At 37.5% G+C, this 25,590-nt stretch overlaps 2 protein-coding genes across 2 annotated transcripts; one reads left to right on the top strand and one right to left on the bottom strand.

Moving 5' to 3' along the window:
- The first annotated feature begins 4,567 nt into the window (after positions 1-4,567).
- Positions 4,568-5,587, top strand: LOC123794598 (olfactory receptor 9K2-like). Its single transcript, XM_045800757.2, has one exon. It carries the CDS (start codon positions 4,625-4,627, stop codon positions 5,585-5,587), a length of 963 nt encoding a protein of 320 aa, XP_045656713.2. The 5' UTR covers positions 4,568-4,624.
- A 10,017-nt stretch (positions 5,588-15,604) lies between these two features.
- Positions 15,605-16,603, bottom strand: LOC123794599 (olfactory receptor 9K2-like). Its single transcript, XM_045800758.2, has one exon. The coding sequence runs from the start codon at positions 16,544-16,546 to the stop codon at positions 15,605-15,607; it is 942 nt and encodes a 313-aa protein (XP_045656714.2). The 5' UTR covers positions 16,547-16,603.
- Positions 16,604-25,590: the final 8,987 nt, after the last annotated feature.

Genomic DNA, 25,590 nt, shown 5'->3' with positions numbered 1-25,590 from the left:
TCATCGGAGTCGATAACAACCCTGACTTTTAGAAACTCATTTCTTATCTCTACCGTTAATACATCATGCTTGTATTAGAAGAAATTTTACACGGAGAATAAACAGTCTGTTGAAGAGTTAGGGTGGGAGGGGATTTTGAAGTAACAGCGACTGGCCAGAGCGGGCAGTCTTACCTCCATCCATGATGTCAAAGCATGAGGAGAGGTGCTGTTACAGATCCCAGAAGCCTGGGAATTCCCTCAAGCGTGAGAACCATGGTGGGGCTTGGCCACCTGTGTTAGAACCAAAACGAGAAACCCCCGAGGAGCATACTGAGAGAGAAACTTCTTCTCGCACATCCTCAGCACTGCTATTAGTGGGGAAACAGCGTCTCCGGGATCCTAGAGATCCTTCCCACTCTATCCTGATGATATTTCCCTCTAGCTAGGACAACTTTCTTTGGCATTTCTTATGGCACAAAGCTGGCGTAAGGCATTCTCTTACTTTTCCTTTCTCTGAAAATTCCTTATTTTGCCTTCAATTCTGAAGCCTGTTCTTCTGAACATGCATGTTGGTTTGGTCTCCCGCCCTCCCATCTTTAAGCACTTTAAAGTTGTTGTTCAATTGTCTCTGGTTTGAACTGTTTCTGACAAGTGTATGCTTTAACTTTGATTTGCTTGTGTGTGATGTCTCTTCCCCCCCATCTTGCTACTTTGACAATGTCCCTTTGTCACTCATCTTCAGAATTTTATTCTGACGTGCTTTATTTGGTTTCTCTCTGTCTATCCTGCTTGGGATTTTGTCCATTTTCTTGCATCTGTGTGGTTAGATTTGTCATCAAATATGAAAAAAAAATTGCCCATTATAATTTACATTATTTTTCTGGCCCCTCTTCCAGTTATATGCGTAATATTTTCTCAGTTGTCACTGAATGCCTGTTCATTATTTTTCCTTAATTTTTTTAGTTAAATGTCCATATGACACTTATGAGAGATTCATAAATATAGTAGGAGAATATTTCCTTTATGACTATATTTGACAGAGTTTATGTAAAAATGATCTTATTTCTTTCTTAAATGTTTGCAAGTAAACACTGGTGAAGCCATTAATTCTTCATGGGAATAACACTAATAAAGATTCAGTTTCTTTAATAGATATTTTTAGATTCATATTTCTCTTTTACACATAATTTTGTTCTATTTAAAATATTTTTATTTAAAAAATCATCAATTTTTGCTAAAAATGTTTTCTTTTTTTTAATATCAGAAGACTCCGTAGTGCCATCCCCTTTTCATTCCTGATCCTTGTGATTTCATGTTGCTCTTTTCCCTTTTTAAATTGGCTAGGATTTTATACACACTACTAATCTTTCAAAGAATCAATGTTAAAGTCATGTGACTAGCTGGTATCATACATATTCTTTCTAATTAAGTAATTTTTATCTATATTATTTATTTTCATTCTTTGTTTTGTTTTGACTTGCCGTTTTCTATCTCACATTATTAGGAAGATTATTATTATTAAGATCTAGATGTTCCTGCCTTTCTTCATATTTACAAGTAAGGCTTTGTATATCCCTCTAAGTACTACTTTTTCTTATGAGGCTTAGATATACCATAATTCATTATAATTTAGTTCGAACTAAATCAAAATTTAATTTGATTAGATAGCTAGAAAACTTTATGGGCATAGACATTAGAAACAAACACTTCCTAAAAATCCATTTGATTTCTCTGTTAGGTTGACTATGATTAAGAACATACACTGAACGGTTTCAATCAGTGAATTTGTTGAGGGTTTATGTCCCATCGATTGTGAATGACAGTAAGTGGCTCTTAGGTAATTGTAAGAAATAGCATGTTGTTATTGCTAATGTTATTGTGGGTAGCTTGAGGATAAAAATAGTATATTAGATTCTGGTACATTTTACAGATTAGATATTCAAACTCTGTCTCTCGTGCTTTCTAGATGGAGAGATTGGAAAGCCTAAATGTCTCCTGCCACAAGGGTTCTTGACCCAGATTTTGTTCTACCAATTAGATCTATACAAACTCTGAATTTAGAATGGGGTAATGACATGGAGATCGACTTTCATTTTGACTTTTTTTCTACCAGTAGACAAGTAATGGAAACATGGCTTTTCTCTGCAGCATTGTTGAATCCCCAACTTCCTAAGAAGCAATTTTGATGGATGAGGAAGGAGTGACATCTTTTTGCTTCCTTGTATCTGACCCCTGGGTCATAGTTAAGGTGTTGTATTTTTAAATTGTTAAATTATTTTAAATTTTAAATTGTTAAATAATTATTTTAAATTTTAAATCTCTAATGGTAGCCTCTTTCTGTGAGTTAATCCCAAATTGTCCTAAGGGTTATTATAAGAGTATCACCCAGGAGTACCTGGGTGGCTCTGTCGGTTAAGCATCTGACTCTTGATTTTGGCTCAGGTCTTGATCATGAGGTCTTGATCTGGCTCAGGCTTAAGTCATGAGATCAAGATCTGTCACAGGCTCAGCGGGGAGTTTCTGCTTGAGGTTCTCTCCCTTGCCCTCTGCCCCTCCCCCTGCTCATGCATATGTGCACACACTTGTGAACTCTTTCTCTCTCTCAAATAAATAAATAAATCTTTAAAAAAAGTGTTACCCAGAAGTTCCTCCAGCCTTTCCAAATTGATAGGCCTCAATTCACCTTAATTAATATTTTCCTGTTTAAAGTAACTAACCTGTTTATTCCTACACTGAACAAACTTTAACTAATACTGTATTATAATGAGATCTTGCCCTATATCATTTTGTATTCCATACACTGAAAAATTCTAGATAAATTCTAGAAATAATTTTTAATTAAAAGGGGATTTAAAAAGTAGGATTACAATTAATTTATGGTAATATTCAGGAAAAAATGGCATCCTCAAAATATTAAGCCCATTAAGTAGAGTATTATGTCTATGGTTTTAATGTAGTCTTTTCATCACAAAATAGTTAATGTATTTTAAAATATTTCACTAAGGAATTTCAAAATAATCTTATTGAATACTATAATTTCTTTTATTTTCTAATTGTTTAGTATTTGAATATAGGAAAGCATAGAAGCCACAAAAGATTATCTGACTTTGACTCTGTGATTTACACAATATTTATCATATCACAAAATATGTCTACATCAAGAAATACAGGTAAACCATAAGGTGGAGTGAATTTTTGTGTCTTTTGAATGATAACGAATTTAATTTACTACATAATGTAAAATATTCACTTATCTAACACTTTTCTCATATAGTACAAACTTTTAAATCTGTTTCTCTGTGTCTACCAATATGTATGCTATGACAATTACCAGAAAGTTTTTCTTTGTCAATGAAAAAAATTAAGTCCAAAGGAAATTCCCAAAGGATACATATAACCAGAAAAGAAAAGTTTCTCGTACTTGGACTATGATTAGATTATTTGTTTGTATCTGAGGTTACTGCAGTCCTCATGGACAACAGCCCTGGAGCCTGCACTTAATGTCTCCATAATTGACTTTAAGGATATTCCTCTCCCAGTGGAATCGATCAGAGGATGAGCAAAACCTTAGTGTTAGAATATCCTGGAGAAAGGTTTCACAGGACTAAAAATAAGTAAGACCACCATAAGCAAGCACTGTTGATACTCAAACAAATATGATGGACCTAGATGACAGAGTTGCCAAGGTACTTTAATACCTGTGATTACCTCATTAGCCTTATTTTAAGACAGATAAAGCCTGTTATGAAAGGAACTTCCCTTTATATATATCCCCTAAATATACTTGCCCTGACTAAAGAGCAAGATCCCATGAATTGATGCGACTTTGCTAGAAAGTCATCATTGCGGTGTAAGAACTGGAATGTTGGTCAGCTTCTCCCTGCTTCAGAAAAAGAGCTACTGATTATGGTATATTTTATTAAACAACTACTAGTAGGAAGTAAAATACTTATAATGAGGCAATAAAAATGCCTTATTTGGGGGGATGGACTTGATCTGAGGAAATGACCATTTATTTAGAAAGAGCTTTAGAGCATTTTATTTAATCTAAGATTAGTGGTTTTTAAATTTTATTAATTTTAACATAGAAATAACTTATCTGTTTTTAGTCTATTTTCAAAGATGGATACAGTAATAATTAAAACTAAAGAAATTGAGGTAAATAAGGTAACAATATTTTAAAATATATTTATTATTGTCCTGTAATGATTCAAACACTGGGCTATCATAGGCTACAAACACTGTCATAGAGATTGCATGTCACGTCTCTTAGATTCTCATAATGCTACTATTTTAGATAATGAAAATTCTTTAACTACAAAAATGTTAAGAATAGAAATTTCAAATGTGACTAAAATTAGACAATACTGAATGCTACTTACTGACTGAATTCTCAGCAAAATTATTATTTAAATAGAATAACCCCTGGAATTTCTTTCCCATAACTGAGTATAAGTTTCATAAGTCTAGTATTATCTAATGCAAATTATTGATCTTTCATGACATTAAAATTGTTTTATATGCAATATTTAATTAAGATGTAAATAATTTATTCTACATTTAAGAAACTGTTTATGTCACTGGGAACAAAGCCTGGATTACTTTTGTTTATTTTGCCTTGTGCCTCTCAGCAGGTTTCTGCCATGGGCGACAGGGGGACAAGCAATCACTCAGAAGTGACTGACTTCATTCTTGTAGGCTTCAGGGTCTGCCCAGAACTCTACATTCTCCTCTTCCTGCTCTTTCTGCTTGTGTATGCCATGATCCTTCTAGGGAATGTTGGCATGATGACCATTATTATGACTGATCCACGGCTGAACACACCAATGTATTTCTTCCTAGGCAACCTCTCCTTCATTGATCTCTTCTATTCTTCTGTTATTGCCCCCAAGGCCATGATCAACTTCTGGTCTGAGAGCAAGTCCATCTCCTTTGCAGGCTGTGTGACCCAGGTCTTTCTCTTTGCCCTCTTCATTGTGGCTGAAGGATTTCTCCTGGCAGCCATGGCTTATGACCGCTTCATTGCCATCTGCAACCCCCTCCTCTACTCTGTCCAGATGTCAACTCGTCTCTGCATTCAGTTGGTGGCTGGTTCCTATTTTTGTGGCTGCATCAGCTCAGTTCTTCAGACGAGCATGACATTTACTTTGTCCTTTTGTGCTTCTCGGGCCATCAACCACTTCTACTGTGATGACCGTCCACTTCAAAGGATTTCTTGCTCTGATCTCTATTTTCATAAGATAGTTTCCTTTTTCTTATGCAGCATTATTATTTTGCCTACCATAATTGTCATTATTGTGTCCTATATGTATATTGTGTCCACGGTTCTAAAGATAAAATCCACTGAGGGACGTAAGAAAGCCTTCTCCACTTGCAGCTCCCACCTAGGAGTCGTGGGTGTGTTGTACGGTGCCATCATTTTTATGTATTTCATCCCTGACAGGTTTCCTGAGCTGAGTAAAGTGGCTTCTCTGTGTTACACCTTAGTCACGCCCATGTTGAATCCCTTGATTTACTCCCTGAGAAACAAAGATGTCAGAGAGGCTCTGAGAAAGATCCTGGGGACAAAAATATTTTTATTTAATTCTATCTTAACAGTGATATAACTGAAAGGCCTGGACATTATGACAACTTAGGAAGGCATTGATGGAAAGAATGCACACATGATTTTGAAATATTTAATTCTAGAAAGTTTATTTGTTTGAATCCCATGTACTTCAGCTGAAGAATACATTTGGATGGTATTTTTCCTGACTGTTGATTTTGGAGTGGAATGGCTTTCTCCGACTTCATCTTCATTTGGGTAAAGATAATGATTGCTGTGTACTTCAATTTTAGGGAAAATATATTCCAAGCTTGCTACTGACACTCTGAGGATGATGTTGGGATGTTTATCTTGAGTCAGTAACAAGTGTTTTGTAATATGTATATGATTGGTAGAAGTAACAAAGTCTGATATAAGAAGACAGAACAAAATATCAGATTTACTGAAGAAACCTTTTTGAGTTCTGGATGAGAGAAACAGCTACTCTGCGGTGCACACAGTTGTAAGGGTGAATGTGAGTCACTCTTAATTGTCCAGAGGCTCAATGAGTGACACACATATTTCACAGTTTTCTGTGGCTTAAATTATTCTTGAAAAATCCTCGTTTTTACAAGAACACTGCAATGAAAATGAACCAAAAATAAAGATGATTCATTTTTTGTTCTATATGCCTTAGAATTAATTCACCAAATTGATATTTATTGAATTTTGATATACATTTTGCTGTATGAAAATCCCTAGGTAAAAATAATTTCTGTAGTTAAGCTCACAATCAGATGAGGAGAAAATAGCTGGCTAGAGAACTAAAATGCCACATGGAAACCCAGTGAAAAAGACATTTATGGAGTATACAAAAAGAGTGCAGCCTTTAGAAGTGAATGGTCTTGATGGTCAGTGAAATCTTCCTTGATACATTTTTAAAAATAGGTAGAATTGAGCAAGATGAAAAAGACAGGTTTCTGGGCAAAGAGAAATAACCATATGGTGAACTGCAGGAAGTTTGATAAGTCATTTGTAAGGCACAAGAAAAAAGAGTGAGGGATAAGCCTTAAAAGGAAATTCATGGAAATCATGCAGACCTCTATGTCAAGCCAAGGAAGACATTCATTCTGTAGACAGGGGATAGGCATGGGGGATTTTGAAGAAAGACAGTATTCTGTTCAACTTGGCATTTCAGAAAAATCATACTGATAGCTTTATGGAAGATAAATATTCACAAGGAGAAGACAGTAGTCTTAGAAAGTGTGTGGTCATTCAAGTAAAATGTTATGATGGCTTTACTAAAGGCAGTCTTCTTAGTGACAGTGAGAACATACTACCTTTAGAATGGCAGGTAAAGCAAGCTGAATATTGACTGATGGTTGATAAAATGAGAATGATGTAGAAGTGCATAATGACTTCTGATGTTCGAGCTTCTCTGCTGGAGAAATGCTACCGCATAAAACGAGGAAAAAAGCCTGGGTAATAATAGTTCATTGTTAACTTAAGAGTTAAGAAAATAGGGGCGCCTGGGTGGCGCAGTCGTTAAGCGTCTGCCTTTGGCTCAGGGTGTGATCCCGGCGTTCCGGGATCGAGTCCCACATCAGGCTCCTCTGCTATGAGCCTGCTTCTTCCTCTCCCACTCCCCCTGCTTGTGTTCCCTCTCTCGCTGGCTGTCTCTGTGAAATAAATAAATAAAATCTTAAAAAAAAAAAAGAGAGAGTTAAGAAAATAGGCTCAGGTGCCATACCAAGCTTTCAAATTCTGTGTTTGCCAATGCAGCTTTGGGCAAGTTACATACTATCTCTATATTGTAATTTCCTTCTGTAAATGGGGTATATAACAGTATCTACATCTCAGAGTTACTTGAATGATTCAATTACATAAATTTCATACAAATTTGTTAAATCTATATATTTATTCGCTGCCAGATTTGTTTTTTCTTCATGCCTTTATTACTATTGATGTTAAGTCTGAGAGAGGAAAACAGTAACTTTCTCTGTCCCTTTCCCTTCATTCTCTGCCATGAGGCATCCCCAGTCTCCAGGAGTACCTATGTTTTCATTTCCGTAGACAGAGCTTGAGTTACCTTACTTTGTTATTTCAGTCTTTATGTTTCTTTTTGCTGAGAATAGAAAAGATTCAAAATAGACAAAAAGAACAGAGACCCCAGTTAAATGCAAAATGGTATCTTATCATCAAATGTGGTATCTATTCGTCTCTCTACTCATGTCTTTCCCTAAGAATCCTCCCTTATATATCAATAAATGTCACCTCTTTCACCCACATTTTTTAAAATATGGGGGAAAACAGGGGACTCACTAAGTAGAAAAACTTCGTGAGGATTTTTAAGTAAGTGCGCACTGTGCTCTCCTGAGATGAAGCAGAAAGGTTTTAGGTTAAAAGAGGCATATTTTACAAACCCTCCCCGTGTGTACAACGCAGAATCCTTCATGCCAATGCTCTTAGTCCTATAATGGGATGAACCAGCAAGGAAGGAAGCTCCCCAGCCTTCAAATCATCATCCGTTGGATATTAGTGACCCTTTACCAAACTGAGGTAAGAGACCCTAACAACAGTGTTGACTGTTAGAACAATGTTCGTCTATCTGCACCATGTGCTGTACCCCCCACAACCACCATCACACACACACACAAATACGAACATAATCATGGTCTCTGTCCCTCTGCTCCTGTCTTTTTGTCTCTGTCTCTGTCTCTCTCTCACACACGTACACGTACACCCCAGGATACCTTTGAGAAGAACGCCAAGAACCGAGCACTGGTTATACCACTCCCCAGAGCAATATATGTCCAGTGTCATCCAGCTGACTCAGAAAAGAATCCTCGGGCTAAGCTAGGAGCTAACAGACCTCACCATGAGAAGATATGAACGGTAATTTTTCAATGTTGATTTTTTCCCTTCTTTTCCCAACGTCAAGTAATTTTTGTCATTGTTACAGAAATTACATTCAGGTATATTCTGTTCTCACTCCTGTTTGGAACTTGCTCTTCTCATTTTACTTTTCAATTCCATTAAGATTCATGTGCTATACAGTGTAGTTCTGAAAGTAGGGATGAGATTGAAAAATAATGATAACTATCAAGTTAATACAGATTAATAAAAATATATGCATAAATGCATACATACACATAAATGTATATATATGTAATTCTCTAAGTAATATATATACACTATAAGGCTGCTCATGAAATAATCAAAGTTGTAGTGCAAGTCATGTAAAAAGTCATTTCAATACTATAGAGCTAATATTTTGATTTGAGAATTAATAGTTTTTTTAAAAACATCACGGTTAGTACTTAAATCACACAATTATTTAAAATATTATTCATGTAAGGAGCTTCTTCAAACTCATCTAATGACTTCCCACTGAATATATAATTATAGCTGACTATATTGTTAATAACTAGTAAAGTCTTCTTTTTTTAAGATTTTATTTATTTAAGAGGGAGAGAGACAGACAGAGAGAGGGTATGAGCAGGGGAAGGGGCAGAGGGAGAAGGGGACTCCCCACTGAGCAGGGAGCCCAACTCGGGGCTTGATCCCAGGACCCTGAGATCATTACCTGACCCTAAGGCAGATGCTTAAGCAACTGAGACACCCCGGTGCCCACTAGTAAAGTTTTGATAATTTAAATGATAATGCTAATGGTGGTAAATCCCCACTTAACTGCTGCTACACTAACAACAATTATATTAGAAGGTTTTAGCCTACTTTTTGCATTGAGATTTTTTTTCTTTTTTTTTTAATTTTTTTATTATATTATGTTAGTCACCACACAGTGCATCCCTGGTTTCTGATGTACAGTTCGATGATTCATTAGTTGCATATAACACCCAGTGCACCATGCAATACGTGCCCTCCTTACTACCCATCACCAGCCTATCCCATTCCCCCACCCCCCTCTCCTCTGAAGCCCTCAGTTATTTTCTCAGAGTCCATAGTCTCTCATGATTCACTCCCCCTTCTGATTACCCCCCCTTTCTTTACCCCTTTCTTCTCCTACCGATCTTCCTAGTTCTTATGTTCCATAGATGAAAGAAACCATATGATAATTGTCTTTCTCTGCTTATTTCACTTAGCATTATCTCCTCCAGTGCCGTCCATGTTGCAGCAAATGTTGAGAACTCGTTCTTTCTGATAGCTGAGTAATATTCCATTGTATATATGGACCACATCTTCTTAATCCAGTCATCTGTTGAAGGGCATCTCGGTTCCTTCCACGCTTTGGCTATTGTGGACAATGCTGCTATGAACATTGGGGTGCATATGGCCCTTCTCTTCACTACATCTGTCTCTTTGGGGTAAATACCCAGTATTGCAATGGCTGGGTCATAGGGTAGCTCAATTTTTAACTTTTTAAGGGACGTCCACACTGTTTTCCAGAGTGGCTGTACCAACTTGCATTCCCACCAACAATGTAGGAGGGATCCCCTTTCTCCACATCCTCTCCAACAATTGTTGTTTCTTGCCTTGTCATTTTTTGCCATTCTAACTGGTGAGATTTTTTATATAATAAATATCTTCTATTGCCTTCAGTAAATTCCTGTGTTTTAGGCCCAAATTAAATCTTAAGTCAAAAAAAAAAAAAAGGACATTTCTTAGTCATTACTCTAAAATGAAGTCCTTGGATCTAAAAAAACAAAACAAAACAAGAAAACAAAAAACAAAACTCTTTGCCCATTATTTTTTCTCAAATATTTCATTGAAGGATAATTGTGTGAAATGAACTGTATTTATTCAGTGTACAATTCCATGCATTTGAACAATTTATACATCAATGAAACCATCACCACAGGACACAGAATATTTTCATCACCTCTAAAAGATTTATCATGCCCCTTGCTAGTCCATACCTCTGTCCAGTTCCATTTCTACATCATCAGTGATCTGCTGTGTTTTGCATATCTCTATATATAAACTGCGTACTGTATGCACTCTTCTGGTAGGCTTCTTGAACTGAGTAATGTGAATTTTAAATTTATTTATTTTGTCATCTGTTTAAGTAATTCATTCTTCTTATTGCTCAATAGTATTCCATTTCCCATTGTACATATATGGCTGAATTTTGTTTATGCACTCTAAAATTGATGGGCAATTGAAGTGTTTCCACCTTTTAAATACTGTGAATAAAGCCAATAGGAACACGCACATGTATGTTTTTGAGCCAGGGCCTACTCCCTCCCTCTCCTCTCCCAGCCCAGCATGATAAGCACATAGGCAAGTTCATACAAGAACATAGGGGGACTCCTCTTCCCCTAGATCCCAGGCATGGGCTACCAAATCACCTTGAGAGTGGCAGGCTGAAAACATTTATTTCCTCCAGCTCCAAGCTGAAGGAGCTCTATTCAAGACAAGAGTGGCTACAGTGTCTGGAGATCTCTTCCTCTACCCAAGACCCATTCATAGGCTAGAAGCTCTACCCCAGGTACAATAGGCCAAGACTAATGGGTCCCCAGTTTCAGTTGCTCCAGGTCAAAGGATAGAGATTTTTTGTCAAGAGGGATAAGCTTAGAAGACTATAGGCTACTGGCCTCACCCAGAAACCTCCTCATAAAGCCAGGGTGTCACTCTGAGAGAACTGGGCCACTGCTCCTGGTTTTACCCAGAATGAAAGGCAGGCCATAGTAACAGAGGGCTCCGAAGCGCCCCTCAAGTGAACTGACGTTATTTGGAACGAGGTGTGGGAAAGTTCAAGCATACGGGACTCTCAAACACAATACACATCTGGTGAACAGCCGTTACGAGAGGTTGGTAGCTCCACAGAGCAACAAGCTAACTGAGGACCAACTAGAAGTCTACCAGAGAACCAGGGAAGGACACAGCAAAGCAGGCCCTCTTAGGGTTGGAGCAAACCTCAAAGACTGGCCTTAAAGACTATCCTTGCAGAGGGGACCAAAACAACTGGATCAGACAATAGAGAAGCATATGTCCCACAATGTTTTCAAAACAACAGAACAAAAGAAGAATTAATGGAACCTCCCTGCTGGGTAGGAAACCTACAGAGGCACATCCAATAAAATGATCAGGGGAGGACACAGCCCAAACTAGCCTGATAAAACCACTGCCATCCAAGAGTACGCACAAGCCTAAGGTTGTACCTCTGAGAAGTGACGTGAAAGGCTTCTCAGAGCAAACAGAATCCTTTTTTTTAATATTTTAAATTTTAATTCAATTAATTAACATATAATGCATTATTGGTTTCAGAGGTAGTGATTCATCTATCTTATATAATACCCAGTGCTCATTACATCACATGCCCTCCTTAATGTCCATCACCAGTTACCCGATCCCTCCAACCCCTTCCCTCCAGCAGCCCTCAGTTTATTTACTATGATTAAGAGTCTCTTGTGCTTTGTCTCCCTCTCTGGTTTCATCTTGTTTCATTTTTTCCTCTCTTCCCCTATGATCCTCTCTACCTTGTTTCTCAAATTCCACATATCAGTGAGATCATATGATAATTGTCCTTCTCTGATTGACTTCTTTGGCCTAGCATAATACCCTCTAGTTCCATCCACATCATTGCAAATGGCAAGATTTCATTTTTTTTTGATGGCTAATACTGATATATATAATATATATATATATATATGTATATATATATATATGTTATATATATATATATATCACATCTTCTTTATCCATTCATCTGTTGATGGACATCTGGGCTCTTTCCATAGTTTGGCTAGTGTGGACTTTGCTGCTATAAACATTGGGGGAACAAATAGAATCCAATAAAATAGTAAACAAAAAAATAGGCAAACAACAACAAAAATACAAAAATTATTTCAAAAACATATTCTGGAGTTTAAAAATGCAATAACAGAATGTTAAATTGTGGCAATCATGCAGTATGTACCCTTTTCAGATTGGCTTCTTTCACATAGGATTGTGCATTTATGATTCATCCATGTCCTTCCACAGCTTAATAGCTCGTTATCAACTTCCCTCACCAGCCTCGTATATTTACTACAATTGATGAGCCTACATTGACTTATTTTACCATCCAAAATCCATAGTCTACTTTTTTTTTTTGAAGATTTTTATTTATTTGAGAGAGAGTGGGAGCTAGAGAGAGAGAGAGTGCACACAGAGGAAGGAAGAAAGAGAAAAAGACCCTCCACTGACCAGGGAGCCCAATTTTGGGCTCAATCCCAGGACCCTGGGATCATGACCTGAGCCTAAGGCAGACATTTAATCCACTGAGGCATCCAGGTGCCCCATAAGTATTTTACTAGACAATACTTATGTATACAGTATAGGGTGGGGATAATATAAATGGTATCGGGCTTTTAATTTAAATTCCATTTGCTCATTGCTAGTGTATGGAAAGCAATTAACTATTATATAGTAACCATGTATCCAGCAACCTTTCTATTATCTCTCAGTTTCAGGACATTTTTTGTCAATTCTTTCAGATTTTCTGCATAGATATCATGTGAAAAGAAGAATTTGTTGTTTTTTTTTTCTTTTTCCCATTCTGTATACGTTTTTGGAATAGTTTGCCAAGGCTCCCAAAACAAAACTACCACAGACTGGGTGGCTTAAACAACAAATTTATTTTCTCACATTTGTGGAGGCTGAAAGTCCAAGAACAAGATGCCAGCAGATTTGGTTTCCTCTGAGGTCTCTCTCCTTGTCTGCCTCTTGCTCTTTCTTCTCATAGCTGTCCCTCAGTGCACGTGTGCCCTGGGGTCTCCCTGTGTACCCTACTTCCTTCTTATAGACACCAGTCAGATTGAATTAGAATCCACCGTAACAGCCTTATTTAAATTATCTATTTGAAAGCCCTATCTCCAAATATATTCACATATTTGATAATAGGGGTTAGGGCTAAAAATATGCATTTGGGAAGACATAATTCAGCCCATAACACTTTTATTTACTTTTTGTCTTTTGCATTACCTAAGAATCTCAAAAGGATGCTGAAAAGGGGAGGTGAGGGGAGACATCCTTGTCTTGTTCCTATCTTAGCAGGAAAGCTTCTACTTTGCACCATTAAATATAATCTTAACTGTAGGTTTTTTTAAGTGTTCTTTTTCAATTTTAGGAAACCCCCCTCTATCCCTAGTTTGCTGAGAGGTCCTTTATTTTTTACCATCACCAGGCACATCATACAAGTTCAAAAACATGAAACACACCTGCTTTGGAATACTCTCCTCATACTAGTCAGTTAATCAGTTCTGTGTATTTTGTTTGCAGTTTTTCAAATCAGCCTTTTAAAATTTACATTGGCATACTTCAAAGCTTCCCCAATCATATGAAATGATACAGCTGTTTCCCTGACTCCAATCTTACTCTCTTTAAATATATCTTCCATGTAGCCCTGAAGATTTTCCCTTGTTACCAACCACCAGCCTCAGGTACCCGACTTTACCATCTCTGTGTATTTTTGGCACACACATCTCTGGATTATAATTGTCTGAGCAAGGATGTGACTCTCACACTAAATTAGAAGCTCCCTAAAGAACGACCTTATTTAGACCCAAGCTTATCCCAAAACCAGAATATATTACACAGGCAGTCGATAAAATTAATCAAATAAATAAATATTCAAAAGAATGGAAGAGTAAATTTTGGATCACACATTATTTAATGACTACCTCCCTGCTATTCTTTTTTTTTTTTTAATTTTCCTTAGATTGTATATATGGACCACATCTTCTTAATCCAGTCATCTGTTGAAGGGCTTCTCGGCTCCTTCCATGATTTAGCTATTGTGGGCAATGCTGCTATGAACATTGGGGTGCATATGGCCCTTCTCTTCACTACGTCTGTATCTTTGGGGTAAATACCGAGTAGTGTAATGGCTAGGTCATAGGGTAGCTCAATTTTTAACTTTTTAAGGGACCTCCACACTGTTTTCCAAAGTGGCTGTACCAACTTGCATTCATACCAACAGTGTAAGGGGGATCCCCTTTCTCCACATCCTCTCCAACATTTGTTGTTTCCTGCCTTGTCAATTTTTGCCATTCTAACTGGCATAAGGTGGTATCTCTATGTTACTCAGCCATCAAAAAGAACGATTTCTCAACATTTGCAGAAACATGGACGGGACTGGCGGAGATAATGCTAAGTGAAATAAGTCAAGCAGAGAAAGACAATTATCATATGGTTTCACTCATTTATGGCACATAAGAAGTAGGAAGATCGGTAGGAGAAGGAAGGGAAGAATGAAGGGGGGGGGTAAACAGAAGGGGGAAGGAACCATGAGAGACTATGAACTATGAGAAACAAAATGAGGGCTTCAGAGAGGAGGGGGGTGGGGGAATGGGATAGACCGGTGATGGGTAGTAAGGAGGGCACGTATTGCATGGTGCACTGGGTGTTATATGCAACTAATGAATCATCGAACTTTCCATCAAAAACTAGGGATGTACTGTATGGTGACTAACATAATATAATAAAAATTATTATAAAAAATGAAAAAAAATTCCATTGGGTGAAACATGAAAAAAAAATTCCTTTAGAATAATTAACACAGTAAAAAAGTTATGAAGATCCAAATTGAGGGAATGTTTGCTCAAAAGTGTTTGCCGTTCTCTTTCTCCCACTTGGTTCTTCGTGTTAGTTAGGGTCCGGTAGCTAGAGAGCCTCAGAGCACTCCGTAGCAATAAACAGTTTTTCAGTTAATGTATATTATGAAGGTTGACTGTTTTGTGTTTTCATTATACTCTTTCTCAATATATGACATAGTAAATACTTGATTCAAAGTGAAAATTCAAGAACTGTTTAACATGTACTGTTTCTACACTATAATAAAATATAAAAATCATTTTTAGCAGCAAGGCATAAGAAGATAGAAGTCAATTCAATGAAATTAAATGTTATTTTAGATCAGTGGCAGGGTTCACCTTGAAAAATGCTTCCTTAATGTCCAGGACACCTCCAACATTGAGGATGTTTTAGATTAACAATGTCTCTGAGGGGAAAAAAAGAAGTAATATGTGGGACATGAGACACCTTGGAAAAGCTTCTGTTAATATTTCTATGATGTTCAAGAGAATAACTTTCATTAATGGTCACAAGAAGTATGAAAGAAATAGCCACAACACCTTCAATAGCCAAGAAATAATAATCAAAGAATAGTATTTTTCATCTCTAAAAGTTTTTTTAGAGCCTCTTTGACATCTTTGTTTCTCAGGGAGTAAATCAAAGGGTTCAACATGGGAGTGACTAAGGTGTAACATAAGGAGGCCACTTTACTCAGCTCAGGAAATCTGTCGGGAGTGAGATATGTAAAAAAAACAGCACCATACAATACACTCACAACTCCTAGGTGAGAGCTGCAAGTGGAGAAGGCTTTCTTACGTCCCTCAGACGAGCGTATCTTTAAAACCGTGGACACTATGTATATATAAGACACAATAATGACAATTATGGTAGGCAGGGTAATGATGCTGGATAAAGAGAAAGAAATCATCCTATAGATGAAGGGGTCAGAACAAGATATCCTCTGAAGTGGGCGAATATCACAGAAAAAGTGGTCAATGGCTCGAGAAGCACAAAAGGGCAAAGTAAATGTCATGCTCGTCTGAAGAACTGAGCTGATGCAGCCACAAAAATAGGAACCAGCCACCAACTGAATGCAGAGACGAGTTGACATCTGGACAGAGTAGAGGAGGGGGTTGCAGATGGCAATGAAGCGGTCATAAGCCATGGCTGCCAGGAGAAATCCCTCGGCCACCATGAAGATGGCAAAGAGAAAGAACTGGGTCATACAGCCTGCAAAGGAGATGGACTTGCTCTCAGACCAGAAGTTGATCATGGCCTTGGGGGCAATAACAGAAGAATAGAAGAGATCAATGAAGGAGAGGTTGCCTAGGAAGAAATACATTGGTGTGTTCAGCCGTGGATCAGTCATAATAATGGTCATCATGCCAACATTCCCTAGAAGGATCACGGCATACACAAGCAGGAAGAGCAGGAAGAGGAGAATGTGGAGCTCTGGGCGGACCCTGAAGCCTACAAGAATGAAGTCAGTCACTTCTGAGTGATTGCTTGTCCCCCTGTCGCCCATGGCAGAAATCTGCTGAGAGACATAAGGAAAAATAAACAAATGAACTCTGGGCTTTGATCCTAGCTACAAATAATCTCTTACAGTATTAGGATTTATAAAGTTATTCTATAGTCATTACTTGTTAAATTTATAAATTATTGTGACCTAAATTTAAGCCCATTGCAACTGATGATGACTCAAAGATTAATTTCATGGCTCTAGTCCTACAAGCAGTGGAATTACATCTTTTTCTTCTGAGTCTAATGCAATGCAGTTCCACTCAAAATGCCTCTTGCATTTGCAAATGTTTCCTCTGTGTCTGTGACTGACTCATGATTTAGGCAATATATTCAATGTCAGGAAACAGAGTTTGCAAGAGAGCACAAATAATTTAATAAATGACCTTTGGAAAGCAATTCTGGAGTTTGGAGATACTAGGGGAGGAATTCAGTAACCTACTTTTGGAAAACCTAACTTTGAAACTTTAGTTTATATTACATACCAGCAGATATAAAGAAAGTCACTAAATTTAAAAACAACTTAAGAGGGGGCACCTGGGTGGCTCAGTCAGTTAAGCATCTGACTCTTAATTTTGGCTCAGGTCATGATCTCAGGGTTGTGAGATCTAGCCCCCAAGTTGGGCTCCACACTCAGCAGGGAGTTTGCTTGTCCCTCGCCCTCCCTCCCTGTGCTCTCTCTCTCTCTCAAATAAATAAATAAATAAAATCTTAAGGGAAAAAAAACAACTTAAGAGGTACAATTGCTTTTTGTGAGTAATGGAAACTTCGAATTCTGATATACGTTGTTTACTCACTAAAATCAAAGTTGTCCACAAACACAGAAATTATCAGGACTCGCATCCTAGGATTTCTCTCCCAGATGGGCCTCCAAAGCCCTTTCGTAAAGACGATTTCCCTCCCTTTCCTCAGCCTGCAGCTTATAGTTTTCTTAAGGAGCGGCCGAGAGTGGGTCTAGATGGAAGAGTTACTTTAGAAAAAGATACTGAACAAAGGTACATATGAGGGATTAATGATGCTTTCTTATTTACTCAGGGTGTGACTTTCACAGCCGTCATACCTCATTACTAGACAGCTCAATAAAGCTTTGAACTGCTTGTGTTGACAGCACGGTCCCTCTTTCTCTCCGCTCAGGGCTCTGTATGCATGGTTCTGCGTAGATGACAGTAGTAACATAATAGCAAACAAATATGTGGCACTTTTTTATATGCCGGACACTTTTCTAAATGCTTTCAGAGTAGTTCATTTCATTCACATAACGGTAAGATGAGGTGAGTACTATCATATTCCCTAGTTTCTAGGTGAGAAAACTGAGGCACACATGAGTGGAATCTTTTGAAAGCCTCCTACCAAGGTCAGAATGGGGATTGAAAGCTAAGAAACCAGATTCCAGAATCCAGGCATTCTTGATCACTGCAAGACCGTCTTTGATAACGTGCCATTCCAGTTCCTTCCGCTGTGGGTACTTCCATTTACAGAGTCCAGTGGAAGTTTCTTATCTTCACAATCAATTCCCCTGTTCTTGAACCTGGGTTAAAACTCCTCTGCATACAACATGCTCTCAAGGATAGTGGCTATTCTCGCCATATTTATATTCCTATTAAATATTAATAATTCCTTCCTTGAGATCAAAACTGCAACTTGTCCTCCATGTATCTCCAACATAACCTTTTGTGTCTGCAAATGGCAATTAATCAGGAGATATTTCTTATATAGACATATGTTGAATGATCACTGAACATGCAGAATCAGAGAAAATTTGTAGACTCTGTAATGTGACTGGTGTAGCATGGATTCAGGCTTGAATAGAAGTAAGTTTCTGCACTGCTTCTCACATTTTCTAAATGGGAACTTGGGCAAGTTATGTGTAGAGGCTGCTTTTAGGCAACAGGCTTGAGCAATGGAAACTTGAGCAAGGCAAAAGGTCCACAGGGACCACTGAGCTGACCCAAACAGGCTCTTGAAGCCATAAGCCCTACTGACCAATGGGCTACTTACAAGCAGACACAGTTACCGAAGGAGGGAAAATTCCATACATCTCCATCCTGACAAGTTACTATACCACTGTATCCTCATATAAAGGAGAGATGAAAATATAACTGGCAAAGTTTTCATGAGAGTATATACTTAGATAATGCCTGTAAATAACAGCACCATTTAAAACAGAGTAAGCACTTGACAAATATTAACTATTGTTAATTTTATGGTATCTTTCTGCACTAATTCCACAATGCACACCAAACTAATCAATGCTAATTAGGCTGAAAATTAATAATAAAAAATGGGCTTTTTGAAGTAGACCATTCTAAGTTGAGGGAAGGAATCAGAGAACTGTTAAAAGTTTAAAAAGAATAAAGAAATCTGAAAGAAATATAATATTTTGTCAGAGAAAGATGACAGACAGAAAAATGGCATGGTGTCTTATTGTCATATTTTTATTATTTGCCAGCTCCATTAAAAATTAAATCTGCAAATAATTGTAATGAGACAAGGAAACTAAAGGGACCCCATAAGAGAAAAAGGTGGGTTTTTTTCTTTGCTTCTTTTCCTGCTTCTATTCTTTTTAGGACTTGCACCCCCACTTGACTTTGCAAGTCAATGATGAAAATAACCTATGTCCTTTGTGTAAGGGATAAGGAATTAATGATTTTCTAGAGTAAATAACATCTAAGGAAAGACCTGGTGAGAACGACCTTATGAAGCTATCGTACACATATTCCAGACCAGTGAGTTAAGCATCTCCTCACCAACACCCCCTGGTTCCAAGGAACAACGCCTGGGCCCTTGTCTTTGTTCTTTTTTCTTTTTTAAGATTTTATTTATTTATTTGACAGAGAGAGAGGCAGCGAGAGAGGGAACACAAGCAGGGGGAGTGGGAGAGGGAGAAGCAGGCTTCCTGCTAAGCAGGGAACCCCATGCAGGGCTTGACCCCAGAACGCTGGGATCATGACCTGAGCTGAAGGCAGAATCTTAACGACTGAGCCACCCAGGCGTCCCCCTTGTCTTTGTTCTAACTAGTTCCTATTTGTCTGAGAGGACACATACATCAGACCACCACCCTCGATAAAACCTCAGATCCAGAGCAGACTGGATGACACTCATGATCTTTTCCCTTTTGAGTCTCCCAGACGCTCCTTCCATCTTTCTCTCTCTATACATAGACATAGACATATATATCTTCAGTGAACTCTGCTTTCGCCTCCCGCTGGCTCATGTTTGATTTCCATCTTGTGTGAAGCCCAGAACCTCCTTGGCCGGTCCTTCCTCAGACTTGGCCTATTGGCATCAGTATTATAAAGGAGCAATTTTAAATAGATCATACTTAGGGCCTAAGGAGGCATAAGATACTTAAGCCATGAAAAGGGAGCCTGAAGTAGTCATGAATATTTTTTGAAAAATAATATATTTTATTTATTTGCCTTTAATCTTGCCTAGGGGCAAGGACACTGATCATTTTAATTTTCCAGATTTATTCCTATCAAACTCATTGTAATGTTAATAAGTTTTTGCCTGAAGACCTGAAAAAGGAGAGTTTTCCCCAGACTAGCCAATAAACAAGTGTTCAGTCTGTGACTTATTTGTCAGAGTTCACATGTTTTCAGATTTAGTCTTACCTTATATTGTTTGGTGATTTGTCAGATTCTGAAAATAAAGCAGCAGAATTCTCATGCTTTCTTCTTGTTACTGTTTTAATTCTAGAAAGAGTACGCATAAAGTTAATTAATGACTACACTGCAAGCGCTGTGTAATCACTGTGCCAAGATAAAATGAACCCCTCCCCCCAAATTTTCCAAATGCATGTTTATCATCCCAGTTTTAGTTCTTCCCATAGAGAAACTGGATTAATTGCCCTCATTTCTCTGTTTAAATAATGGTCCTTTCCTTTAGTAGATGATTTCTTGAAAAATGCTATAGTCCTTTGTGGAAGAGACACACGGTGAATTTTCCAAATGATGCTTTGCTAATACTGAGAGAGTTCCCGGAATGATATTCTATAGTTATACAAGGTGAATCTGAGGAATCAGTCCGAGGGATATTCTCTGTCCTGCATTCTTGGATGCTGAATGCTTTGAAAGAAGGAAGGTAGATTGTCTTGGATATGTAAGTAGAGGTCCTGAGCCATCTGGAATCTCTGATCATCTGCCAGAATATCAGCAGCAGGCATCTCTACTGGCTTTGATTTTGCCATAACAGTGTAACTTTTTCAAATAATTACAGCAGTGAGGTTTCTCTTACCTTCTGGGAGATAGTTCCCCTGGGAGAGAAGGCAGCATAAGTAAGGTACCCAGGCTCCAGAGCCAAGATCCATGAGGACCACAGAGGCTCTAGATGAAAGAAAGAAAGAAAAAAGAAAGAAAGAGACAAAAAAAAAAAGAAAAAGAAAAGAAAAGAAAGAAAGAAAGAAAAAGAAAAAGAAAAAGAAAGGGAAAAAAAGAGCCTAAACTTAATAGGTGTCAAAATACATACAGGAAGTTTTTTTCTTTCTTTTGTTGTTGTGTTACTCCTTTGGGAGGGACCAAAAGATCCTTCGATCTTAATTTCTTCACCAAAAAAGAAGCATTTCAATTTCTCATTACAACAAAGTTTTGGATAGGCAAACAGAAACAAATATGAAAGGAAATATTATGTTATGAAACATATTTTGTGGGGAAATAAAGTTCATTTCATTTTCACCCCTGTCTACATTTATTCTTCAGCTATATTTTGTCCATGATAATTGATACTAAGTGCAATTACATGACAATGGTGTGGTGCAGAGCCCAACAAATGCCCTCTAATTCCTTAAGTACAGGTTAAATAATGATTAACCGGATGTAAAGTTAGTTTTACTTTGTAACTTTAGTTGCTCGACGGTTGTTTATTTCGGGTCCTACGTTAAGTAATAGTTTCTCCAGGGGGCCTGAGTGGCTCAGTCAGTTGAGCATCTGACTCTTGATTTAGGCTCAGGTCATGATCTCAGGGTGGGGGGACCTAGCCCTTTGTTGGGCTCTGCGCTCAGCGGGGAGACTGCTTGTCCCTCTCCCTCCCCTCCACCCCCCTCTCTTTCTCAAATAAATAAATAAAATCTTTTAAAAAATTATTTCTCAACAGTCACTGATTACACTTCAAATAATTTTTAAAATTGTTCTGTATCAGTCAAAAAATCCCAATTTGCATATGAAAAATCAAAGTATTAAGCTAACTGCCATAAATACATCTTATGTAATATATAGTAAGGAAAGAAGAATGGGTAGGAAAGAAATTAGTGATAGTTCATAAAGTCCTCACATATGCAATTGGTCAAAGGGAATAGGTGATATTTTCTTTCCATGTTTATCTTGGTCTTCACAATAACCTCAGTATCCAGAAGCTATTTACCTGGTGGGGTGACATGAACCTTTATTAAGTTCTAAGTTATCAAAGTTCTTGTGATCCTGCCATATTGAACTGCTATGCTATACTTGTTCATTAATATTTGCCATCAGACATGGTGGCATTAGGAGGCATCCTGGAAAATTCCCTGGTTTACAGCTATAGACCTCCCCTTCTCCTTTCTATTAATATCTTTTGCTAGTCACTATCAGTTACCCAAAAGAATGTTACAAAAACCAGAGTTCTTTTCATCACATGAAAGGCCAATACTCAAGAGACGAGTGTTGACTGGAAAAGTATATGAGCTTTATTCAGGAGACCAGCCACCTAGGGAGAAGGCAGACTCTTGTCAAGAGGCCAAATCCAAGGTTTCTGCATGGCCCAGGCATTTCTACAGGGGTTTAAAGCAGTTAATCAGTAAAAGGAGTGCAGGGGTTTATAACAATTCTTGATTACGTGCAGACTCGATGGTGCCAGCTATACACGTTATCTCAGTGCTCGGAGGTTGTGCAAGGGGCTCTGATTCCTGTTTCATAACAAGCAGGAGTGCTCTGTTCTTTCTAGGAAAGAATGCATGGTCTATAGATATAAAATTTAAAGACCACTATGTTAGTTGGAGGGGCTGAGGCTGCTTCAAGAATACAAAGCATTTTGTTTACCCGTTGGTTCATTGAAATAAATACCCAGCAGGCAGGAGTAACTGTTGTGTCCCCAGTAAAATTATCCCTCTGTTGACTAGTAAGTATACTAATTCAGCAAAGTCCAGTGTCATAGGGGTAGCAAGGAAAAAAACAACAACAACAGAGTGGGTTAGTAGGTTTTATAGGGGTGGATGACATTCCCACTTTGACCCATTGTACTTGGATCAATAATCTGATTATGAAAGAAATAGCTTCAAAGATTGGTCCCTAATGCAGAGCACAGACCATATCCTAGAGACAATAACCCAGTTTTGTGAAGTGCTGAGAGCCAGGTCCAACAACTGGGTCTTCAATAAGTGACTCCACCATTCCGTAAGTTCACCTGATCCGGTCTGACAAGGTGCATGATAACTCTACTGACTCTCTTGGGTTGAGTGCACTGCCTTACTTCTCTTCTTATGGAATGCCGTGCACCAAAGCATTACTGCAATATGGCATCATAATGAACATGACATTTGTTGAATCCTGACAGGGTGGTATTGACAGAAGCAATCTGGGCGAGGACAAGATAATGTCTAGAGCAGAGCCTGGACAAAGAGTTACTTCTCCTTGAAGGAAAAAATAAATAAATGTTAAAAAAAATAAATCGGTATTTGGTTTCTGGAAGCATTCAAGTTAACCTATTTGGATTTGAGCAAACTCTTAGGCATCAAGACAGCTTCGATTAATTTAAAATGTTACTGTTATTTTTCTATGAAAACACAGTCATTGTCAATTAAGTTGTCTAGCAATTAAGGATGACATTAAACATCTTTTCTTCTTTGATGGCATGTATCTTTCCAAGGAGTTGCAAAGATAATAAGAACCAGCAAATAATCCACAAAATGTCTTTACTGGAATTAAAATGAGTGATAGAGTAGCAATCAAAATTAGAGAGCATAGAGTTTCTCTTTGACTCTCCACTCTCCAACGATTGTTAAGAGATTTTTTTTGTTTTTTGTTGTTCCATTGTCTACAAAAATTCCTTGATCCCAAAGTCTTCATGATTTCTTTTGCTTCTTTTGTGTGTCTCCTTTCCCAACCACTTTCTCAAAGAAAGGGATAAAATTAATTCATATACATTCAAATCAAGAGGAAAATGACTGAAGGGAATATAGAACCATTCTCAGTCTCCATTCTTGTACCAGAGCTCCACCATATATTTAAAATCCGTTCAGATAATTGTACAGTAATTTCATTTTAGTAGGAGGTGGGAGATGAATTAGGTTTACAGGTTAACATACAGGAGTATGATTATATTTTATTCTAGAACTAATAGAATGAAACTTTTTAGGCATAAATCTATATAGAGCAGTTTCAAGAGACAGTCATCATGCATTTTTTTTGGAATTAAAAAAAAAGACTTAAGAGGAATAAGAAGCACTTTTAAGACATGCTAAAATTCTTTCTGCAGATGCACAAGACATACACTTTGTCCTTTGGACTTATTTCTAAGAGAGGAGGAGGAGAAGCAGAAGGAGGAAAAGATAGAGAAGAAGAAGAAATATAAGTTCTTAAACAAAATGTTACTTTTTTGATGGACGTTGTATCGATGAAAGTAATATATTAATATTTCAAGGATATCCTAACCTAGAGTAATAGACTATGGTAGAGTAGTACTGTTTATTGCTTTTATACAAAACTGTAGAATGTGGACTATGAAAAGGTGCACTTCTGTTCATAAAAGAATTATAAATAGTCAATATTAGGTATTAAATGATCAAAATAGAGATTGTGAAGGATTTATGATTGTGAGGCCTTCTAAGCAGCAGAATAAAAGAAAAGAAAGAATACAATGCACATTACTAGGATTATATTTTAAATGTTAGTTATCTCACTGTAGTTTTGATTTGTATTTCTGTGATGATCAATGATCTTGAGCATCTTTTCATGTATCTGTTGGCCATCTGGATGTCCTCTTTGGAAAAATGCCTATTCATGTCTTCTGCCCATTTTTAATCAGATCGTTCATTGTTTGGGTGTTGAATTTGATACGTTCTTTATAGATTTTGGATACCAATTCTTCATCAGATATATCATTTGCAAATATCTTCTTTGATTCTGAAGGTTGCCTTTTAGCTTTGTTGATTACTTCCTTCACTGTACAGAAGCTTTTTATCTTGATGAAGTCCCAATAGTTCATTTCCTTTTTTTATAATAATTTTTTATTATGTCGTTAGTCACCATACAGTATATCCTTAGTTTTTGATGTAACGTTCCATGCAATAGTTCATTTCTGCTTTTGTTTCCTTTGCCTCAGGAGATATATTTAGAAAGAAGTTGCTATGGCCGATGCCAAAGAGGTTACTGGTTGTGTTCTCTAGGATTTTGATGGTCTCCTGTCCCACATTTTGTCTTCAATCCATTTTGAATTTATTTTTGTGTATGACATAAAGTGGTTCCATTTTTTTCTTTTGTGTGTTGCTGTCCAGTTTTCCAAACACCATTTGTTGAAGAGACTGCCTCTTTACCATTGGATATTCTTTCCTGCTTTGTGAAGCAGCCCACGTGTTCATTGACTGATGAATGGATAAAGATGTGGTATGTATGTGTATATCTATAGATCCATAATTATATAACGGAATACTACTCAGCCATAAAAAAGACTGATATCTTGCCATTTGCAACAACATGGATGGAGCTAGAGAGTATAATTCTAAACGAAATAAGTCATTCAGAGAGAGACAAATACTATATGATTTTACTCATATGTAGAATTTAAGAAACAAAACTAACAAGCAAAGGGGGAAAAAAAAGAGAGAGCGGGGCAAAGCAAGAAACAGACTCTTAACTACAGAGAACAAACTGATGGTTACCAGAGGGGACGTGAGTGAGGGGATGGGCTAAAAAGGTGAAGGGATTAAGGAGGGCACCTGCTGTGATGAGCACTAGGTGTTGTAGGGAAGTGTTAAATTACTGTAGTGCACACCTGAAACTAATATTACACTGTATGTTAACTAACTGGAATTAAAATAAAAACTAAACAAAAACAAAAAGAGTTAGTTATATTCCCAAT

This window comes from Ursus americanus, chromosome 25, assembly GCF_024610735.1.
Source record: "Ursus americanus isolate L20-20 chromosome 25, mUrsAme1.1.p, whole genome shotgun sequence".
Classification (NCBI taxonomy): Eukaryota; Metazoa; Chordata; class Mammalia; order Carnivora; family Ursidae; genus Ursus; species Ursus americanus.
This window is presented reverse-complemented; position numbering and strand designations above follow the sequence as displayed.

Excerpts from the sequence above, each read along its gene's own strand:
- LOC123794599 (XM_045800758.2), bottom strand. The coding sequence starts at position 16,546 with ATGGGCGACAGGGGGACAAGCAATCACTCAGAAGTGACTGACTTCATT.
- LOC123794598 (XM_045800757.2), top strand. The coding sequence starts at position 4,625 with ATGGGCGACAGGGGGACAAGCAATCACTCAGAAGTGACTGACTTCATT.